At 36.9% G+C, this 18477-nt stretch overlaps 1 protein-coding gene across 1 annotated transcript in view; it reads right to left on the reverse strand.

Annotated features, from left to right (window-relative positions):
- Positions 1-9824: 9824 nt before the first annotated feature.
- The window catches only part of LOC142228560 (uncharacterized), a 126719-nt gene continuing 118066 nt past the window's right edge, over positions 9825-18477 (reverse strand). The window contains exons 4-5 of the mRNA XM_075299017.1: positions 11898-12716; positions 9825-11710 (exon numbers count right to left, since the gene is read on the reverse strand). Of these exons, the coding sequence (XP_075155132.1) occupies positions 10271-11710; positions 11898-12497 (2040 nt within the window). The 5' untranslated portion in view covers positions 12498-12716 and the 3' untranslated portion in view covers positions 9825-10270. The remainder of the gene's footprint in view (positions 11711-11897; positions 12717-18477) is intronic.

Below are 18477 nucleotides of genomic sequence, written 5' to 3' on the forward strand. Positions count from 1 at the left end.
GCTCGGAATCAATACCAAAATTTTTAAAGTAACGACAAAATCTTTGGAACAGGGCATGCTTTTTTTCAGGGTATGGACTAGCTTACAATTTAGAAGACGATGTCAAGAAGTTTTTAGATACCTTGCCATCGGGAAGTATTTCCAAAACCCCCTAGCCTTGTGGAGAATTTTCCAGCTGCCCACCTTCAACATGGATTCCATAAAGTACACAGCACGATGACAGCCTTACATGCTATTTCGACACATATCAATAAGGGACTTCATCAGCCCAGGCCGTGTCATAGGACGATCCTCGTGGCGCTTGACCTATCGAAAGCATTCGATACGGTCAACCATGCCACATTATTTGAGGACATCGAGAATACGTCCCTACCGGCAGGAGTGAAACGTTGGGTGCTGAATTATATGTGTGGACGCCAGTCGTACGTGGAATTCAGGGAGAAAAAGTCAAAACCCCGTAGAGTTAAACAGAGAGTTCCCCAGGGTGGGGTGATATCTCCGGCACTGTTTAACCTCTACCTGTCCTCGATTCCACGCCCACCTGACGGCGTAGAGATTGTATCATATGCGGATGACTGTACAATCTTGGCATCTGGGCCCAATGTTGATGACATCTGCGATCGTTTAAATGTCTACTTAGCTAATCTTACCAGTTATTTCACTGCGAGAAACTTGAGGATATCCCCCACCAAATCCTCAGCCACACTATTCACTACATGGACGGCAGAAGTGCGCAGGCAGTTGAATATTAGCGTCGATGGCGAAATAATTCCGACCACAAATTACCCCAAGATTCTTGGGGTTACATTCGACAGCCTTTTCAGGTCGTCTGCCCATGCCACTGCAATTTGTAATAAGTTCCGTGGTAGAAACAAGGTCCTCAAGTCACTTGCCCGCAGTACTTGGGGTGCGGACAAAGAAACCTTGTTAACTACCTATAAGGCTATTGGCCGGTCAGTGGTAAACTATGCAGCGCCAGTGTGGACACCGCAGACTCGTGTTACGCAGTGGAATAACATTCAAACCTGTCAGAACGCTGCCCTTAGAACTGCGACTGGGTTCTTCGCAGCACACCCCTGGATCACCTTTGTGTGGAGACAAAGATCATCCCTGTGCGAAGACACAACTACATGTTGTCAAAGCAGTATCTCCTGGGTTGTTATCGCAGTAATCATCAAACCACCATCTCATGGATGCACAACCACCACCCAGGAACGTAAGGGTTGATATACATAATCTAGAGCGCGAGATCCAGCGCTACAAAAGAGAACCTCTAGATCAAGCAGCGTACCAGGCAGGTTTGAACAGGATTCATGAGGATACTGTAGCTGAAGCGGTGAGAAGCTACAAGGTTAATTCTGTTCTCGGAGTCCGTCCACCGCCCATAGCACCGGAGGAAAGAGACCTCCCACGGCAGGCTAGGGTAGTTTTAGCCCAATTAAGATCAGGCAAGTGCAGCCGCCTCAAGTCCTATTTATCAGTGATTGATAGCAGCGTAGCTGACGTATGTCCAATTTGCAACCAAGGGCCACACGACACGCGTCATCTTTTCTCTTGCCCAGCTAAACCAACCCGACTTACCGCCAGATCACTCTGGACGCACCCCACCTTAGTCGCAGAGTTCCTCGATCTGGCCACAAGCTGAAGTACCGAAGCGTATAACATAAAAATGGATGAAATCACAATAAACTGTTACAACAACAACAACAACCACAACCCATGTAATTCGATTTTGGATGACAGTCTTTAGTAGAAGTTTCTACGCCATCCATGGTGGAGGGTACATAAGATTCAGCCTGGCCGAACTTACGGCCGTATATGTTTGGTTTATTTTACACTCCACAAAATTATAACGGAACTTCAAAGTAAAATATTGCGAAAAAAAGCGTTAAACCAAAGATGCTAAATCCTCAAAATAAGTCTTAGCCTATATTTGAAGCGATTTTATTTCAACTCTAAAGATTCAATATTTCAATTAATTTAGGGACGATTTCATTAAATTAAAACTGTGTTTCTTTACTTTAAGAAAATTTTTAGTTAATTCGAAGTCTACAACCTTAATCGAGGGATGCAATTTTCGAAATTTGTATCCTTTTGAAGCAAGGATTGTAATATTTATTTTAATTAAAATGTCATTATTTTAGAGAAATCTGTACCTAATATTGTGTAAATTGGGCATCCCGAAACTTGGATTGCGTGATCTTTAGTATCACGTAAATACGTTTTTCAGTGTACGTGGATAGCTTTATTAAAAAACAAGTATATAACATACAGTAGTAAGTTCAGCCGGGCCGAATCTTAAATACCCACCACCATGAATCAAATATTATAGTTTCCTTTAAAATTTCAGGGGGTTTGATGACAGATATTCTCCCAAGTAGAGCCGTTCAGCTAAAGTATTAACCGATACTCACCATTTTCGGCACACCTCTTTATGGTCCTAAAGTAACTCTAGATTTCCAATTTCAGGCAAATTGGATAAAAACTGCGGATTCTAGAAGCCCAAGAAGTAAAATCGGGAGATCGGTCTATATGGGGGTTATAGCAAAACATGGACCGATACTCAACATTTTTGGCACACCTCTTTATGGTCCTAAAATACCTCTAGATTTTCAATTTCAGGCAAATTGGATAAAAACTGCGGATTCTAGAAGTCCAAGAAGTAAAATCGGGAGATCGGTCTATATAGGGGCTATTCCAAAACATGGACCTATACTCAACATTTTTGGCACACCTCTCTATGGTCCTAAAATACCTCTAGATTTTAAATTTCAGACAAATTGGATAAAAACTACGTTTTTATAGGCCCAAGACCCTAAATCCGGTGGTCGGTTTATATGGGGACAATATCAAAACCTAGACCGATATAGCCCATCTTCGAACTTGACCTGCCTGCAGACAAAATACGAGCTTGTGCAAAATTTTAGCACGATTGCTTCATTGTTGAAGACTGTAGCGTGATTACAACAGACAGACAGCCAGACAGACGGACATCATTATATCGTCTTAGAATTTCTCCCTGATCAAGAATAACAGGATGGCTGATAAGTCCCCGGTCTAACAAAGAAAAACACATTTTTTTGTCAAAATTGGTTTTATTATTCAACATAGTTCCCTACAAGAGCGATACAACGATTATAACGACCTTCCAATTTTTTGATACCATTTTGGTAGTACTCCTCCGTTTTTGCCTCAAAATAGGCCTCAGTTTCGGCGATCACCTCTTCATTGCAGCCAATTTTTTTCCCTGCGAGCATCCTTTTGAGGTCTGAGAACAAGAAAAAGTCGCTTGGGGGCCAGATCTGGAGAATACGGTGGGTGGGGAAGCAATTCGAAGCCCAATTCATGAATTTTTGCCATAGTTCTCAATGACTTCTGGCACAGTGCGTTGTCTTGGTGGAACAACACTTTTTTCTTCTTCATATGGGGCCGTTTTGCCGCGATTTCGACCTTCAAACGCTCCAATAACGCCATATAATAGTCAATGTTGATGGTTTTTCCCTTCTCAAGATAATCGATAAAAATTATTCCATGCGCATCCCAAAAAACAGAGGCCATTACTTTGCCAGCGGACTTTTGAGTCTTTCCACGCTTCGGAGACGGTTCACCGGTCGCTGTCCACTCAGCCGACTGTCGATTGGACTCAGGAGTGTAGTGATGGGGCCATGTTTCATCCATTGTCACATATCGACGGAAAAACTACGAGTTAACTGCTGCAAACACCGCTCAGAATCATCAACACGTTGTGATTTTTGGTCAAACGTGAGCTCGCGCGGCACCCATTTTGCACAGAGCTTCCGCAAATCCAAATATTGATGAATGATATGACCAACACGTTCCTTTGATATCTTTAAGGCCTTTGCTATCTCGATCAACTTCATTTTACGGTCATTCAAAATCAAGTTACTTCACAAAAGACGCTCTATCTCACAAACTAATTGACTTACAGACGTCAAATTTTGACACGAATCATTTGAAGGTTGGTACTGTATAAAAATAATATGTATTTAATACTAGCGACGCCATCTATGTGTCAGACCGGGGACTTATCAGCCAACCTGTTATATATATGTTACTTTATATAGACGGAAATCGATATTTCGATGTATTACAAACGGAATGACAAACTTATTATACCCCTGTCACAATTCTATGGTGGTGGGTATAAAAATTCCACATATAATAAAAAATCCTAATTTTTAATTTTATTGATGCTAGAGTTAATGCCAAATAGGCAGCTAAAAATGTCTTTATTTTGAAGAAGTCGCATCTTTGGCTCGGACTATCAAAATTTTCAAGCGAATATCAAAATCTTTGAATGCAAGTAAACGTTTTTTGTGAATGTGCCATCTGCTCATAAACCGCATAAAACTGTGACCTTGGTACTTTTTCAATACTTCAGGCGGATCTTCACTCTAAAATCGACAGGTTTGCTTATTTATTATAAAATTCAATAATTAGTTAGTTTGTAAGACAATTCATAATTCAATTACAGACCACAGTGACGAATTTTGCAAGTGAAACTAAACACGAAACATGCGCCGTCTTTTTAAAGCAGTGTTGCCAAAAAGCTAATGAAAAAAATCACCCTTTACTTACAATACGATACGTTTTTATTCTCGAAAGAAAAAAAAATAAATCACTGTGCAATATCCAACAAATCCTTATTTATTATGGATTTGTAGAAATTGCAACGATATTGGATACGAGGGTGTCGTATAATCAGCCCCTGCAAAACAATTGGAGTGTGTGTGTGTGTTTGAATCAGTATCATTGGTTCGTTCGTGGTGCAATCAAGGTTGCAATACAATTCAATCAATTTTAATTGATTCATTTTACGCTTACTCCACTCGATTGTGTGCCCATTTACTAGATACGAGTACAACTATCTGTCCATATATCTGAGCTGAAGGGCAGGAGTATCTGGGTTGCTTTCTTTCTTCTTGTTTTCAAAAATATCTCAATGGTCATATTTAATTCCAAGGGAGGGGTGGAGGAAGATGTGTAGCTCTGGAAATAGCAATGGTTAGTTAAAGTTGTTGAAAATGTGGCCGTTGATGAGTTGTTGATGGTGATGGTGATCATTGTTATGGGTAGTGACGTTGGTTGTTCCACTCTCTCTCAGCTCCCCACTGGGTGTTCTTTACTATCATGGGAATATTTTAGATTTATTTGCCATATCCATGTACATACATCGGAAACGGAAGCGCCCTATTACCATTGTATTTCATAGATACATGCATGCATGTGTGGGCCTAAGGGCAAATGTGCCACGGAGTGTGTGATGTGTGTCTATGTACGACATACTGCGAAGTTTTTATTGATGCGAGTATATCATCACCATTACCGTCCATTATTGGTGTTCTAATTGAAAATGTTATGGGAAGCTATGCTTTTTTGTTTTTGTTTTCCTAACAGAAGGTCAAGTGTCTGTATTTAAACGAGTTAGACATTCGTCTAGCTTCCTGAATGAATCGAATGATTAGTGATGATTTTTGTGTGCCCTCATAAAAAAAGAAAACAGAATTCTTCATGGAGTATTAGCATCGCTTCGTTGATCTCAAGTTAACTGTTTTGACCGGATGAAAATTTATGAATAGTAGCCTGTTGTATCATGTATCAATTTCACTCAATTCTCACGAAAAACTAACAAATACAAAAGAAATAATGTTCTTTGTTTTCCCATCAAATAGATTTCGCCCACAAAAATGTTTTTTCTTGATTTCATGTGAAAAATTTTTCAAATTCCGCATACGGGGTTCAAAAAGTCTGCGTAAAATCTCATTATCTTTTTTATTAAAACGATAGAAATAATCAAGTATATACGGCCGTAAGTTCGGCCAGGCCGAATCTTATGTACCCTCCACCATGGATTGCGTAGAAACTTCTACGTTAAATAACATATACTACCACCACTTACCAAATTTCAACCAGATCGGATGAATTTTGCTTCTCAAAAAGGCACCGGAGGTCAAATCTGGAGATCGGTTTATATGGGAACTACATATAATTATGAACTGATAGGAGCCAATTCCTGCATGGTTGTTGGATACCATATACTAACATCACGTACCAATTTTCAACCGAATAGGAAGAATTTTGCTCTTCCAAGGTGCTCCGGAGGTCAAATCTGGAGATCGGTTTATATGGGGCCTATATATAATTATGGACCGATATCGACCAATTTTTGCATGGGTGTTTGAGGCCATATATTAACATCACGTACCAAATTTCAACTGAATCAGATGAATTTTGGTCTTCCAAGAGGCTCCGGAGTTCAAATCTGGTGATCGGTTTATTTGGGGGCTATATATAATTATGGGCCGTTATGGACCCATTTTGGCATGGTTGTTAGAGACCATATACTTACATCATGTACAATTTCAGCCGGATCGGATAAAATTTGTTTCTCTTAGAGGCTCTGCAAGCCAAATCGGGGGGATCGGTTTATATGGGGGCTATATATAATTATGGACCGATGTGGACCAATTTTTGCATAGTTGTAGGATACCATATACTTACACCATGCACCAAATTTCAGCCGGATCGGATGAAATGTGCTTCTTTTAGAGGCTTCGCAAGCCAAATCGGTACGTCGGTTTATATGGGGGCTATATATAATTATGGACCGATGTGGACCATTTTTGCATGGTTGCTAGAGACCATATACTAACACTATGTACCAAATTTCAGCCAGATCGGATGAAATTTGCAAGCCAAATTTGGGGTTCCCTTTATATGGGGGCTATACGTAAAAGTGGAACGATATGGCCCATTTGCAATATCATCCGACCTACACCAATAACAACTACTTGTGCCAAGTTTCAAGTCGATAGCTTTTTTCGTTCGGAAGTTAGCGTGATTTCAACAGACGGATGGACGGACATGCTCAGATCGTCTCAGAATTTCACCACGACCCAGAATATATATACTTTATGGGGTCGTAGAGCAATATTTCGATGTGTTACAAACGGAATGACAAAGTTAATATACCCCCATCCTATGGTGGAGGGTATAACCAGTATATACGGCCGTAAGTTCGGCTAGGCCGAAGCTTATGTACCCTCCACCATGGACTGCGTAGAAACTTCTTCTAAACACTGCCATCCACAATCGAATTACTTGAGTTGCGGTAACGCTTGCCAATGTACCTTGCCATTGGCCAATGTAAAACATCCTAACACCGTCTTCGAAATTGTAAGTAAGTCCATACGTGGTATATATTGAATTAAAAAAGGCCGATTAAATATATATATAATTCAATTTGACAAAATTTTCTATAGAAATAAAATTTCGGGAAAATTTTTTATAGAAATAAAATTTTGACAAAATTTTCTATAGAAATAAAATTTTGGCAAAATTTTCTATAGAAATAAAAATTTGACAAAATTTTCTATAGAAATGAAATTTTAACAAAATTTTCTATAAAAATAAAATTTTAACAAAATTTTCTAAAGAAATAAAAATTTGACAAAATTTTCTATAGAAATACAATTTTGGTAGATTAATTTTGGATCGAGTGGCAACCATGATTATGAACCGATATGGAATAATTCTTGTGCGAATGGGGATCGGCTATATAACTATAGACTGATATGGATATGGACTTGTTTTGTTCGGAAGTTAGCGTGATTTCAACAAACGCACGGACGGACATGCTTAAATCGACTCAAAATTTCACCACGTCCCAGAATATATATATACTTTATGGTGTGTTAGAGCAATATTTCGATGTGTTACAAACGGAATGACAAAGATAATATACCCTATGGTGGAGGACATAAAACGAGTACATACGGCTGTAAGTTCGACCAGGCCGAATCTTATGTACCCTTCACCATGGACTGCGTAGTAAGATCTACTAAAGACTGTAATCCACAATCGAATTACTTGGGTTTTTGCAACACTTGCCGATGGCAAGGTATCTGAAAACTTAACATCGTCTTCTAAATTTTAAGTTAGTCCATATGGGGTATATGTTTGACAAAAAAGGCAGATTAAATACTTTTTGAATTATATTTGTGTGGTAATTAGAGAGCCAGGTGTGAAATATGGTGGTCGGTTTATATGGGGGCTATATATAATTATGGACCGATATAGATCAAGCTTCGCATGATTGGTGGAGGCCATATACTAACGTTGCGCTTACCTCATTATATAGACTTTTAGGTGGATTTGATGAAACTTCAGACCACAACAAATATATACGGCCGTATGTTCGGGCAGACTGAATCTTATGTACCCTCCACCATGGATTGCGTAGAAACTTCTACGAAAGACTGTCATCCACAATCGAATTACTTGGGTTGTGGTAATACTTACCGATGGCAAGGTATCTAAAAACTTCTTTACATCGTCTTCTAAACTGTAAATTAGTCCATACTTGGTATATATTAGACAAAACAAGTATATACTGCCGTAAGTTCGGCCAGGCCGAAGCTTATGTACCCTCCACCTTGGATTGCGTAGAAACTTCTTCTAAACACTGCTATCCACAATCGAATTACTTAAGTTGCGGTAACGCTTGCCGATGGCAAAGTATCTTAAAACCTCCTAACACCATCTTCTAAATTGTATGTAAGTCCATACGTGGTATATATTAAATCAAAAAAGATCGATCCAGTGGTATCACAATGGACTGAATAGTTTAAGTGAGCCTGATACATCGGGCTGCCACATAACCTAACCTAACCTATCATGTTGCCCTTGATTACAGATGGAACACACGTCAGCTACGCTCCTATCAATCACTAATACTTAGGAATTGAGGCCACTGCACTTGCCTGATCTTAGTTTGGGCCAAAACTACCCTGGTCTGCCGTGGGAGGTCTCTCTCCTCCGGTGCTATGGGCGGCGGTCGGACTCCGAGAACAGGATTAACCTTGTAGCTTCTCACCGCTTCAGCTACGGTATCCTCATGAATCCTGTTGTAATTTGGGACGTGATGTTTGTATATGCCCTCTAAGAACCATGCAAAAATTGGTCCTAATCGTTTCATAATTAAAGGTATAGTGGCAGCGCGATATTTCAGGCTCACTTAGACTATTCGGGCCATTGTGATACCACAGTGTTTCATTATTATATATAGATGGTAAATAAACCTCACCCCCAGTCTCCGATTTAACTTCGGAAGCCTCATTAAAAAACAAAATTTGGTCCACAAATTACCATGCGAAAATTGGTTCATATCGGTTGATAATTATTTTAGGCTCCTCTATATAAAATTATCAAGATCTAAAGAGATTTATGGGGTTATTTATTCTGCCCTTCTATTTTTCGATATGACAATGTGAAGGGGTTTTAATATACCTTGCCATTGGTAATTTTTACCACAGGCCAAGTAATTCGATGATGGATGACAGGCTTTAGTAGAACTTTGTAGGCAATCCGTGGTGGAAGGTACATAAGATTCAGCCTGGCCGAACTTTCGACCTTATTTGATTTTTTTTAATCAATGACACTGCTTTATATATCGACTACAGCTCCATATTTTCTGACTGGTGACTCATATTAAATTGGAAAAAAATAAGTTTCTTCCCAACATCACAATATCACATTTTTTTCAGGAGAACCAATTTGCATTTAAATCAATCATTAACCCCAATACACCAAACTCAATCGTATTTGTCCCATTTGATTTTGGCGTTACTTGTTTGTGTCTCAATTTCAAATGAAAATAAATTGCCAATGGAGGAAAAACTAAATTGGTATCCACCAAAAATAATCGAAAAAAAAAAAACAAAATCAACCAAATAGACAGACGTACACCCACCCGTAGAGCCCAACCGAAAAAAAATTGAGGAGAAATGAAAAGACAACAGCAATTTTGTTTAACTCAAAAATTTTAATAAATTTATTATTCACAATGGTTTTTTTCGTTTTTTCATTTTGTTTTGTTTGTTTTAAATTAACAAATACATGTATGCTTAGTTTAACTAAAAATGCATTTAATTCTTTTGTTTATATCTCATAGCGTTTCTAAGGTTTTTTTGTGTAAGGTTGTTTTCTTTTAAATTTTAGTTTTCTTTAAATATTTCGTTTTTTAGGTTTTTTTGTTTTGTTTTTTACAAATACATCACTTGTTTTTGTTGTAGATGCCTTAAATTTAAAATATTTATATTTATATGGTATAAAGTTAGACAGAGATAGATAGAGAGAGAGCGAGAAGAAACTTTGGGTTGGGGAGTAGGGGGTTGGCGGACGAACTAATTTAACTTACCACCACTATACTCCAACGCTTGCAGAGTTTACGTAAAGCCCTTTTATAGCATCACGGTTTTATTTTCCAAAAGTTCTTTTTTGGTTTAGCACCCGTCGCTGAGGAATCAGACGCCGAACGCCCTGACGCTCGCTGCATATCGGCGGCACAACAGCGATTGTAATGAAAGGGCGATGCTGGTGAGGTCACAGCTGTTCCACAGCTACCTAACGATGTCATCATGGCAATACCCTGATCCTCGGACGAGACCGTGCTACTTTTGGAAGTTGACGAACCGGATGCCGTCGACGATCGACAACTGCGTACATTGTGGGGTAAAGTGGTGGGTTGTTGATGGTGGTGCTGCTGTTGCTGCTGCTGCTGATGTTGTGTGGGATGTAATTGCACCTGATGATTGTGCAGCTGCACCTGATGATGATGCATAGTGTGATGGGGATGGTGATTGGGAGTATGGCCGGATTTATAGTAACGCAGACTTTCATTGTAACTGGCTCCACTACTACTGCCACTGCCACTGAAGCCACTATCCAAATCGCCTTCATCAAATTCCGGATTTATACACGACAAATGGGCGTGATCTTTCAGTTCGATTGAATTAAAAGTCGACGAAAGATTCTCTAGGCTGGCGTGAGACAAGGTACGCGGCTGTGAAGAAGACACTGTTGACGAGGATGTGGAAGCTGCTCCACCCAGCAGCCCCCCGCGCCTTGGTTTTTGCGCCGTAGATGTGGGTGTTGCCAAGACGGCTGCCACATTCGCACTGGCCACTGGGGGACCTTCGGGCACTTCCACATTTGGACTAATGTCTGGCGGAGTTTCGGGCATTATTAAAGCTTCCAACGATAGGTTCAGTTCATCCAATACCCTAAAGTGATTGTGTTGAACTCTTCGTATCTCCTCAATGACATTGGACTTAACTATGCGATTATCGGAGAGTACTTTACGTATCTTTTGATCGTTGACCTCTTCATAAAGATTCTCCGTGGTGCCATAGCGTGTGGTGTAATTGTGACGATCATCTGCCCCACTGGGCGATGATGAAGTCGAGGGAGGATTTTTGGGTTTCGACCGAAAACTTCGAGCCAGAAGGGCACGAATCGAATTGCGGGTTGGACTTTTTGAGGAACCAGCCGTTGCTCCCGCCGCCGCTCCAACAGTTTGCCCATTTGCTGGTACAATGGCAGCAGCGGCTGCTGCAGCAGCCTCCTCTTTTTGTGGTACATTCGTATGACACTTGGCAGCACCGGGTTCATAATAGGCATAGGAATACACATGATTATAGGGTGCCACATTCGACGTGGTGGCACTCTGAAATGTTTGTGAAGGAGCGGGTGAAATTTGATGCTGTGAATGATGCGATGGTGTTGATGAAGGTGTCACCACACTGGCTGCAAAACCATATTCCAACGATGAAGTTGATGAGGACGAATGATGTTGGGTCGGTTCGAAACGTTCCATTGTGGCAGCAATATTGTTGCGAGACCATTTCACCTGCAAAGCAAATTTTAACACATTATTATACCTATAGAATTTAATTTATTTCATTTAATTCAATTTACTTCAATTTAATTTCAATCCAAAAAAACTTATTTTAATTTAATTTTAAAGATTTAAAAAGTAATAGAGAGACAATTCTGCGTCTCTTCCTCAAATCTCCAGTACAAATCTCACAACCTACCTGTTGTTCAACATCCATTTTATGATTACTCCGTCGACTGTGACCTCTCCTTCGTCGCTCGGCAAATGCCTCACCCGTACACAGACCATTTTTGCCATGTGTCAACAGTAGTTCACTACTAATGCCATGGCCAATGCCATTCGATGAGCCCGGTTGCGGAGGCATACAAAACTCTATGGTATCAGATTCGTCGGGGAAGATTAAATCTCCTCGATGATGGCCCAAACTACCTGCTCCAACGGCTGATATCATACCACCAGCCATGGTATTAGAATTGACCATGTGTTGACCACGTGACGATGAGGCTGATCTCTTTTTCATGCTGGCGGTGGCATTCATATTACGACCCGAATGACGGCCAGCCATCGAATGGAAATGATTTTGCTGAAATTGCTGTTGCTGCTGTTGTTGAAGATGCTGCAACTGTTGCTGTTGCTGCTGCACCATCGCCTGTTGCTGCATATGAACCGCAGCGACAGCATCCTGGCCATGAGGATGTGGATAATCGGTGGGTGGCGAAAATCCGGCAAATGGTGGTGAAGAGGGTCGCGATTGAAATTTCGCCGTACCCGGTAACATGGCATTATGGTGCATAGCCATGTTTGCCAGTTTGTTGAGGGTGGCAGGTTATAGCTGTCGGATGTTATTTTTCTATAGTAGCTAGAATTTTTGATGTGTGCGTGGAGTGAATGCTTACAATTCTAATAGAGTAAATAGGAATTCACTCATAACCACTTGGCATTTTGGACTGTTTCCTACAAAGTGTTGGTTTCCGTTTTCTCTGGATTTTACAGCGAATTAAGTCACTTGAAATTTTGTCTGTAAGAATACAAAAAAAAAAGAAAATAACTATAAATAATTTTAATTAATGTATTTATAAATAACATATAAATAATCATTTTTGCTTAAATATAATCACTCCAGCAGAAATACAAGGAATTTTTGTACGTCGTTCGATTTCGAAAATCTTCTGGCCTCTGAGATCTTAGATATTTATTTTTTTTTTTTGTTATTTTAATTGACTGCATTTTTTTGCTATTGTATTTGATGCTTTTTTTCGATTTCAAAGTGTCGGGTTAAAAAAAATTGTTTCGATTTCATTCGCTCAAAAAAACAAAAAGTTTTCTTATAAGCTTCTCCTTTAAAATAAGAATATTTTTAGGATGTTTTAAAAATAGTTGTTCTAAAGGCGCAGCATTAAAAACATGTCCTCCCAAAAATGTTCTTTGTATTAAATACAAATGAAGGTCTTTTAATTAAATTTTTATAACTCGCTTTTTTACATATTTTTAACGAATAATTTTACCATTTTTTTACAAATAGGTTAAAGACGAAGTAAGAATTAATAAAATGGTACAAATTATTTACATTTTTGCTATAATGCTAAATCCACTCTAGCAAAATAGTGCATTTTTGAAAATTTTTGCTGTCAAACGTTCAGACCAGCACTAGAATGCATTAAAAAATATAAAAATTCAAAAATAAAATAAAATAAAATAAAATAGCACGAAATTTTTTAATTCACACATCCAATATACAAAATTCGGATCACATCTTAAAAAGTGATACATATTCAATGCAACGGCTGTTGAAATTGTGGACATCCGTCCTATGACAAGCCCATCCCAGCAAAAAAAGAGCTTCCAAAAAAGTAGTTTGGATTCCCAATTTGTGATCCCGAAGTAGTGCAAACTTGGATAATCTCCCATGAATTTTATATTGGCTTGTCATCCCAGCAAAAAAATTTGGAAGTTCTTCCAAAGGCACAACTTTAAAAGCATTTCCAGAAGATGTACTCCCAATTATGTTCTTTATTTTAACTACACAGGAAGTTATTTTCATTCAATTTTTTATTACATGGTTTTTTCATATTTTTGATGGGTACTTTTAACTTTTTTTGTTTGAAATTGGTTAAAAACAATTTAAACATTCATAAAATTGCCCAAATTATTTAAATTTTGTCGAAAAAATGCTAAATCCAATCTGAAAAAATTGTGAATTTTTGGAAATATTTGAGGTCAAACGTTTCCTACAAGAGTTAGAATCCATTAAAAATTATAAAAAATTATAAAAATTATTTATTTGTCAAAATATCACAGAATTTTTTAATTAACATCAAAAACATTGAATTCGGATCACACCTAAAGAAGTGATGCAAATTCAGTGCACCGGCTGCTGAAATGGAGGACTTCCGTTCTATGACAAGCCCATGTTAAATTCATCGCTTCTGCGTTAATTTTGCACCACTTCCGGATACAAATAGAACATTTTCATTACTTTTTTGGCGACGCATTTTTTGCTGGGATAGGATGGAACTACTCCATTTTTGGATCTTTTGCATTGCTTTAGAAGTTGTGCCTTGGAAGTTCATTTGGATGAAGAATTTTAAAAGACTAAAAAAAATATTTTTTTTTCCAATTCCACTTTTTATTTTTACCAGTACTGCTTGTATACTTTTCACAAATTCAAAACTTCTTCACTTTCACCACAAAAGCCATTGAACACGATGCCTCAAAATGTCTATTCAAATGTTTGTTATATGAAACTTATATGACACCACGGCATGACATTTTAACTACTTCCAGAGATGTTTATTATTATGAATGAAAAAAAAATTGTTTAATATTTTTCTAAAAAATTATTTTTTTTATGTTATACGTTGTTTTTATTTTATTTTTTTCGGCATATATTTTTGTATAAAATAAATTCCATTAAAAATCAAAAAATTTAAAATTATCGTAATTTGCAAAACCTTCTCAAAAGAAATTCCATGGTAGTGAAAAATTCAAACGGCACAGGTTCAAATCCAAGTGGGGATGATTTTTTTTTTACTTTTTTATTGATTTTCTATTCTTTTTTGTGTTATTTAATTGTTAAAAACTTTAATTTTCACTTAAAAAAGCTAAATTACGTACTTTCTAAGAATTGTCTAAAAGGACTGCATCGGAAGTGGAAAAAAATCGATGTTGTATCCTGGGATGCGCTTTAAAACAAATGTATGTAGACTTGTCCAAAAGTACTGCAAAAGTGGAAAAAATATATGAGGGATTCCGGAATGCGCTTTAAAAGAATTGTTTGTGGAACAACTTCCAATTTTTTTTTTCTGAGATGTTAAATTCATCGCTTCTTCGCCCATTTTGAACCACTTCCGGATCCAAAAAGAACATTTTTACTACTTTTTTTGCGACACTTTTTTTGCTGGGCTAGGATAGCTTTAAATCTAGGCTATATAAACTTAAAATTAAGATGAAGATGTCATTTGTCGAATTTCCGTTCTTTTCTAACGATATATTAGGAAAGATCTTCACGCAGAAATAAATGTCAGTTTAAGAATTTAAATTACATCTTTTTTTTTAAATTTAACAAAACAAAAAACTTTAACCAAAATTGCAAAACCATCAATAGATGTCTTAACCTATCTTAAAAGTTATTTATCGTTTATCCATCGCAATCTTGTTGTTTCTTATGATTACTCGGTTGGAAGTGAGCTTTTCTTTAATTAAAATTTCATTATTTTAGAGAAATTTATTCTTAAAACTGGTAAATTGTAAAATTGAGGATACATAACCTTTCATTAGGTGAATATTCTTTTTTTTCATTGTACAAAATTAAAAGAAACTTAAGATTACATAATTTTTGGTAATTATCTAGAAGTTGGCAACACTAGATGAAACCCCATTCACCCTTATAAACTATAATAATTCCATGATAAAAAAAAAAAAACTTTAAAACTTTCGTCTCCCATTTACCCTTTATTGGTCATAAGATTTACATATCACATACGAATTTTTCAACACCAGGCCATGTTAATTTGGTTTGTTGGATTTTAGACAATTTTATTCGAATTATTTAAATTATTTTACACATTCACACCTTGTTTATAACAGAGATGTTGTCTGTAGGAATTTATATGTGGTCATTTCATCCTCTTATGTCCCTCTCCCTCTCTCTCTCGCTCTCTTACTGTTTCACTATGGCCCAGAGATAATGGCATTAAGATGTCCTGTGTTGTTGGCCAATTTACTTTCATTATCATTGCTTTGCATATATAAAATGCTTACAAAAAGTGTAAAATTTTAATTGACTTTCTGTTTATGATTTTAAATTTAATTTTCAGGATAATAAATTTGCATAAAGTATAATAAACTTTAAATGAATGAATGGCAAAGGGGAGTGCCAGTAAAAATGTGTACAATGATGATTTCTTTATTTTTATTACGAAGGCTGATAGGAGAAAGAGAAATATTTGTATAAAGGATTCCACTCTAATAAATTGTATAAATTTGCATATAGGATTTTTTTCGAAATAATATCATTTTCATTTTATTATTATTCCACACAGGACAGCAAATTATTTGATGATAATATACAAGATTTTCTTAGAAATGTTCCAGGCTACTTACAATACTAGTTTTGAGGAAATTTATCGAAGTGAAAAATTTATGGAAAATTACCAGAACTTTTATTAGTTAAAGGACATACTATAGTCATAATTTCTAACATCAAACGCTAGAGAAATAGAGAAAAATATTTATTGTCTTCTATGCAATTAATTGCTGGAATTAATTTGTAAGTGAGTTTTCGCGAATCTTAGAAATAATAATATTCAGTGGTTCATTTCTAAGATCAGCAAAAACATTTTTTGATCAAATTAACAATTTAAACTATTTAAAAACCAGTAAGGAAAGTCTAAAGTCGGGCGGGGCCGACTATATTATACCCTGCACCACTTTGTAGATCTAAATTTTCGATACCATATCACATCCGTCAAATGTGTTGGGGGATATATATATATATAAAGGTTTGTCCCAAATACATACATTTAAATATCACTCGATCTGGAAGAATTTGATAGACTTCTACAAAATCTATAGACTCAAAATTTAAGTCGGCTAATGCACTAGGGTGGAACACAATGTTAGTAAAAAAAAAATGTGGGAAACGTTTAAATCTGAAGCAATTTTAAGGAAACTTCGAAAAAGTTTATTTATGATTTTTCGCTCGATATATATGTGTTAGAAGTTTAGGAAAATTAGAGTCATTTTTACAACTTTTCGACTAAGCAGTGGCGATTTTACAAGGAAAATGTTGGTATTTTGACCATTTTTGTCGAAATCAGAAAAATATATATATGGGAGCTATATCTAAATCTGAACCGATTTCAACCAAATTTGGCACGCATAGCTAAAATGCTAATTCTACTCCCTGTGCAAAATTTCAACTAAATCGGAGTTAAAAATTGGCCTCTGTGGTCATATGAGTGTAAATCGGGCGAAAGCTTTATATGGGAGATATATCCAAATCTGAACCGATTTCAAACAAATTTGGCACGCATAGTTACAACGCTAATTCTACTCCCTATGCAAAATCTCAACTAAATCGGAGCAAAAAATTGGCCTCTGTGGGCAAATGAGTGTAAATCGGGCGAAAGCTATATATGGGAGCTATATCTAAATCTTCACCGATTTTGCTGATATTTTGCAAGTTTTTCGAGACTCATAAAATATTCGGATGTACGGAATTTGAGGAAGATCGGTTGATATACACGCCAATTATGACCAGATCGGTGAAAAATATATATGGCAGCTATATCTAAATCTGAACCGATTTTTTCCAAAATCAATAGGGATCGTCTTTGAGCCGAAACAGGACCCTATACCAAATTTTAGGACAATCGGACTAAAACTGCGAGCTGTACTTTGCACACAAAAATACATCAAAAGACAGACAGACAGACAGACGGACAGACAGACAGACGGACAGACAGACAGACAGACGGACATCGCTAAATCGACTCAGAATTTAATTCTAAGCCGATCCGTATACTAAAAGGTTGGTCTATGATTACTCCTTCTTGGCGTTACATACAAATGCACAAACTTATTATACCCTGTACCACAGTAGTGGTGAAGGGTATAATTATGTGAATTAATTTCTGGTTTTAATTGGATATTGCTTAAAATTTAATTGAGATTGTAACTTACAATTATTATTCGAGATTTACACCAGGCCATGTTAATATTTTTTTGTGGACAAAGAAGATTAAGAAAGGAATAGTAATCATTCGTAAATTAAAATCATGCATTTGGACGTTAATCGCATGCTTCGGTATTTAATTGAGTTTTTAATTGGAAACTATTTATAATGGTTTGCTTTCTGTGGAGGAACAATGTAGATGGACATTTTCACAATTGACTTTTCAACTAATCGTCTGTTTATCAATAAGAAATAATATCTACGCGGAGTTATTTAATATTTACAATCGAAAAAGAATTTCGCATCTTTCATTAAATCGATGTACTAAATCGACTAAGCGACATTTGATGTTAATCAAATTTTGATAATCCATCTTTGATATTAGCACTAATTTGACTAATTCTAATTATTGGCAATCCTTTTCGATATCTATCTGATGGATATCAAAAGGCAGAGCCACATAGACTTGGAAGGTGATGTCGATAAGTAACTAATAAAGGTGGATGATATGTATTAAATCAATTTCAGGTTGCTATCATTTATAAACCGATAGTTTGACAGCGACAGACGTTTCATTTGTATATCCTCCACCATAGGATAGGGG

Source organism: Haematobia irritans, chromosome 3 (genome assembly GCF_050003625.1).
Source record: "Haematobia irritans isolate KBUSLIRL chromosome 3, ASM5000362v1, whole genome shotgun sequence".
NCBI classification, from domain to species: Eukaryota; Metazoa; Arthropoda; class Insecta; order Diptera; family Muscidae; genus Haematobia; species Haematobia irritans.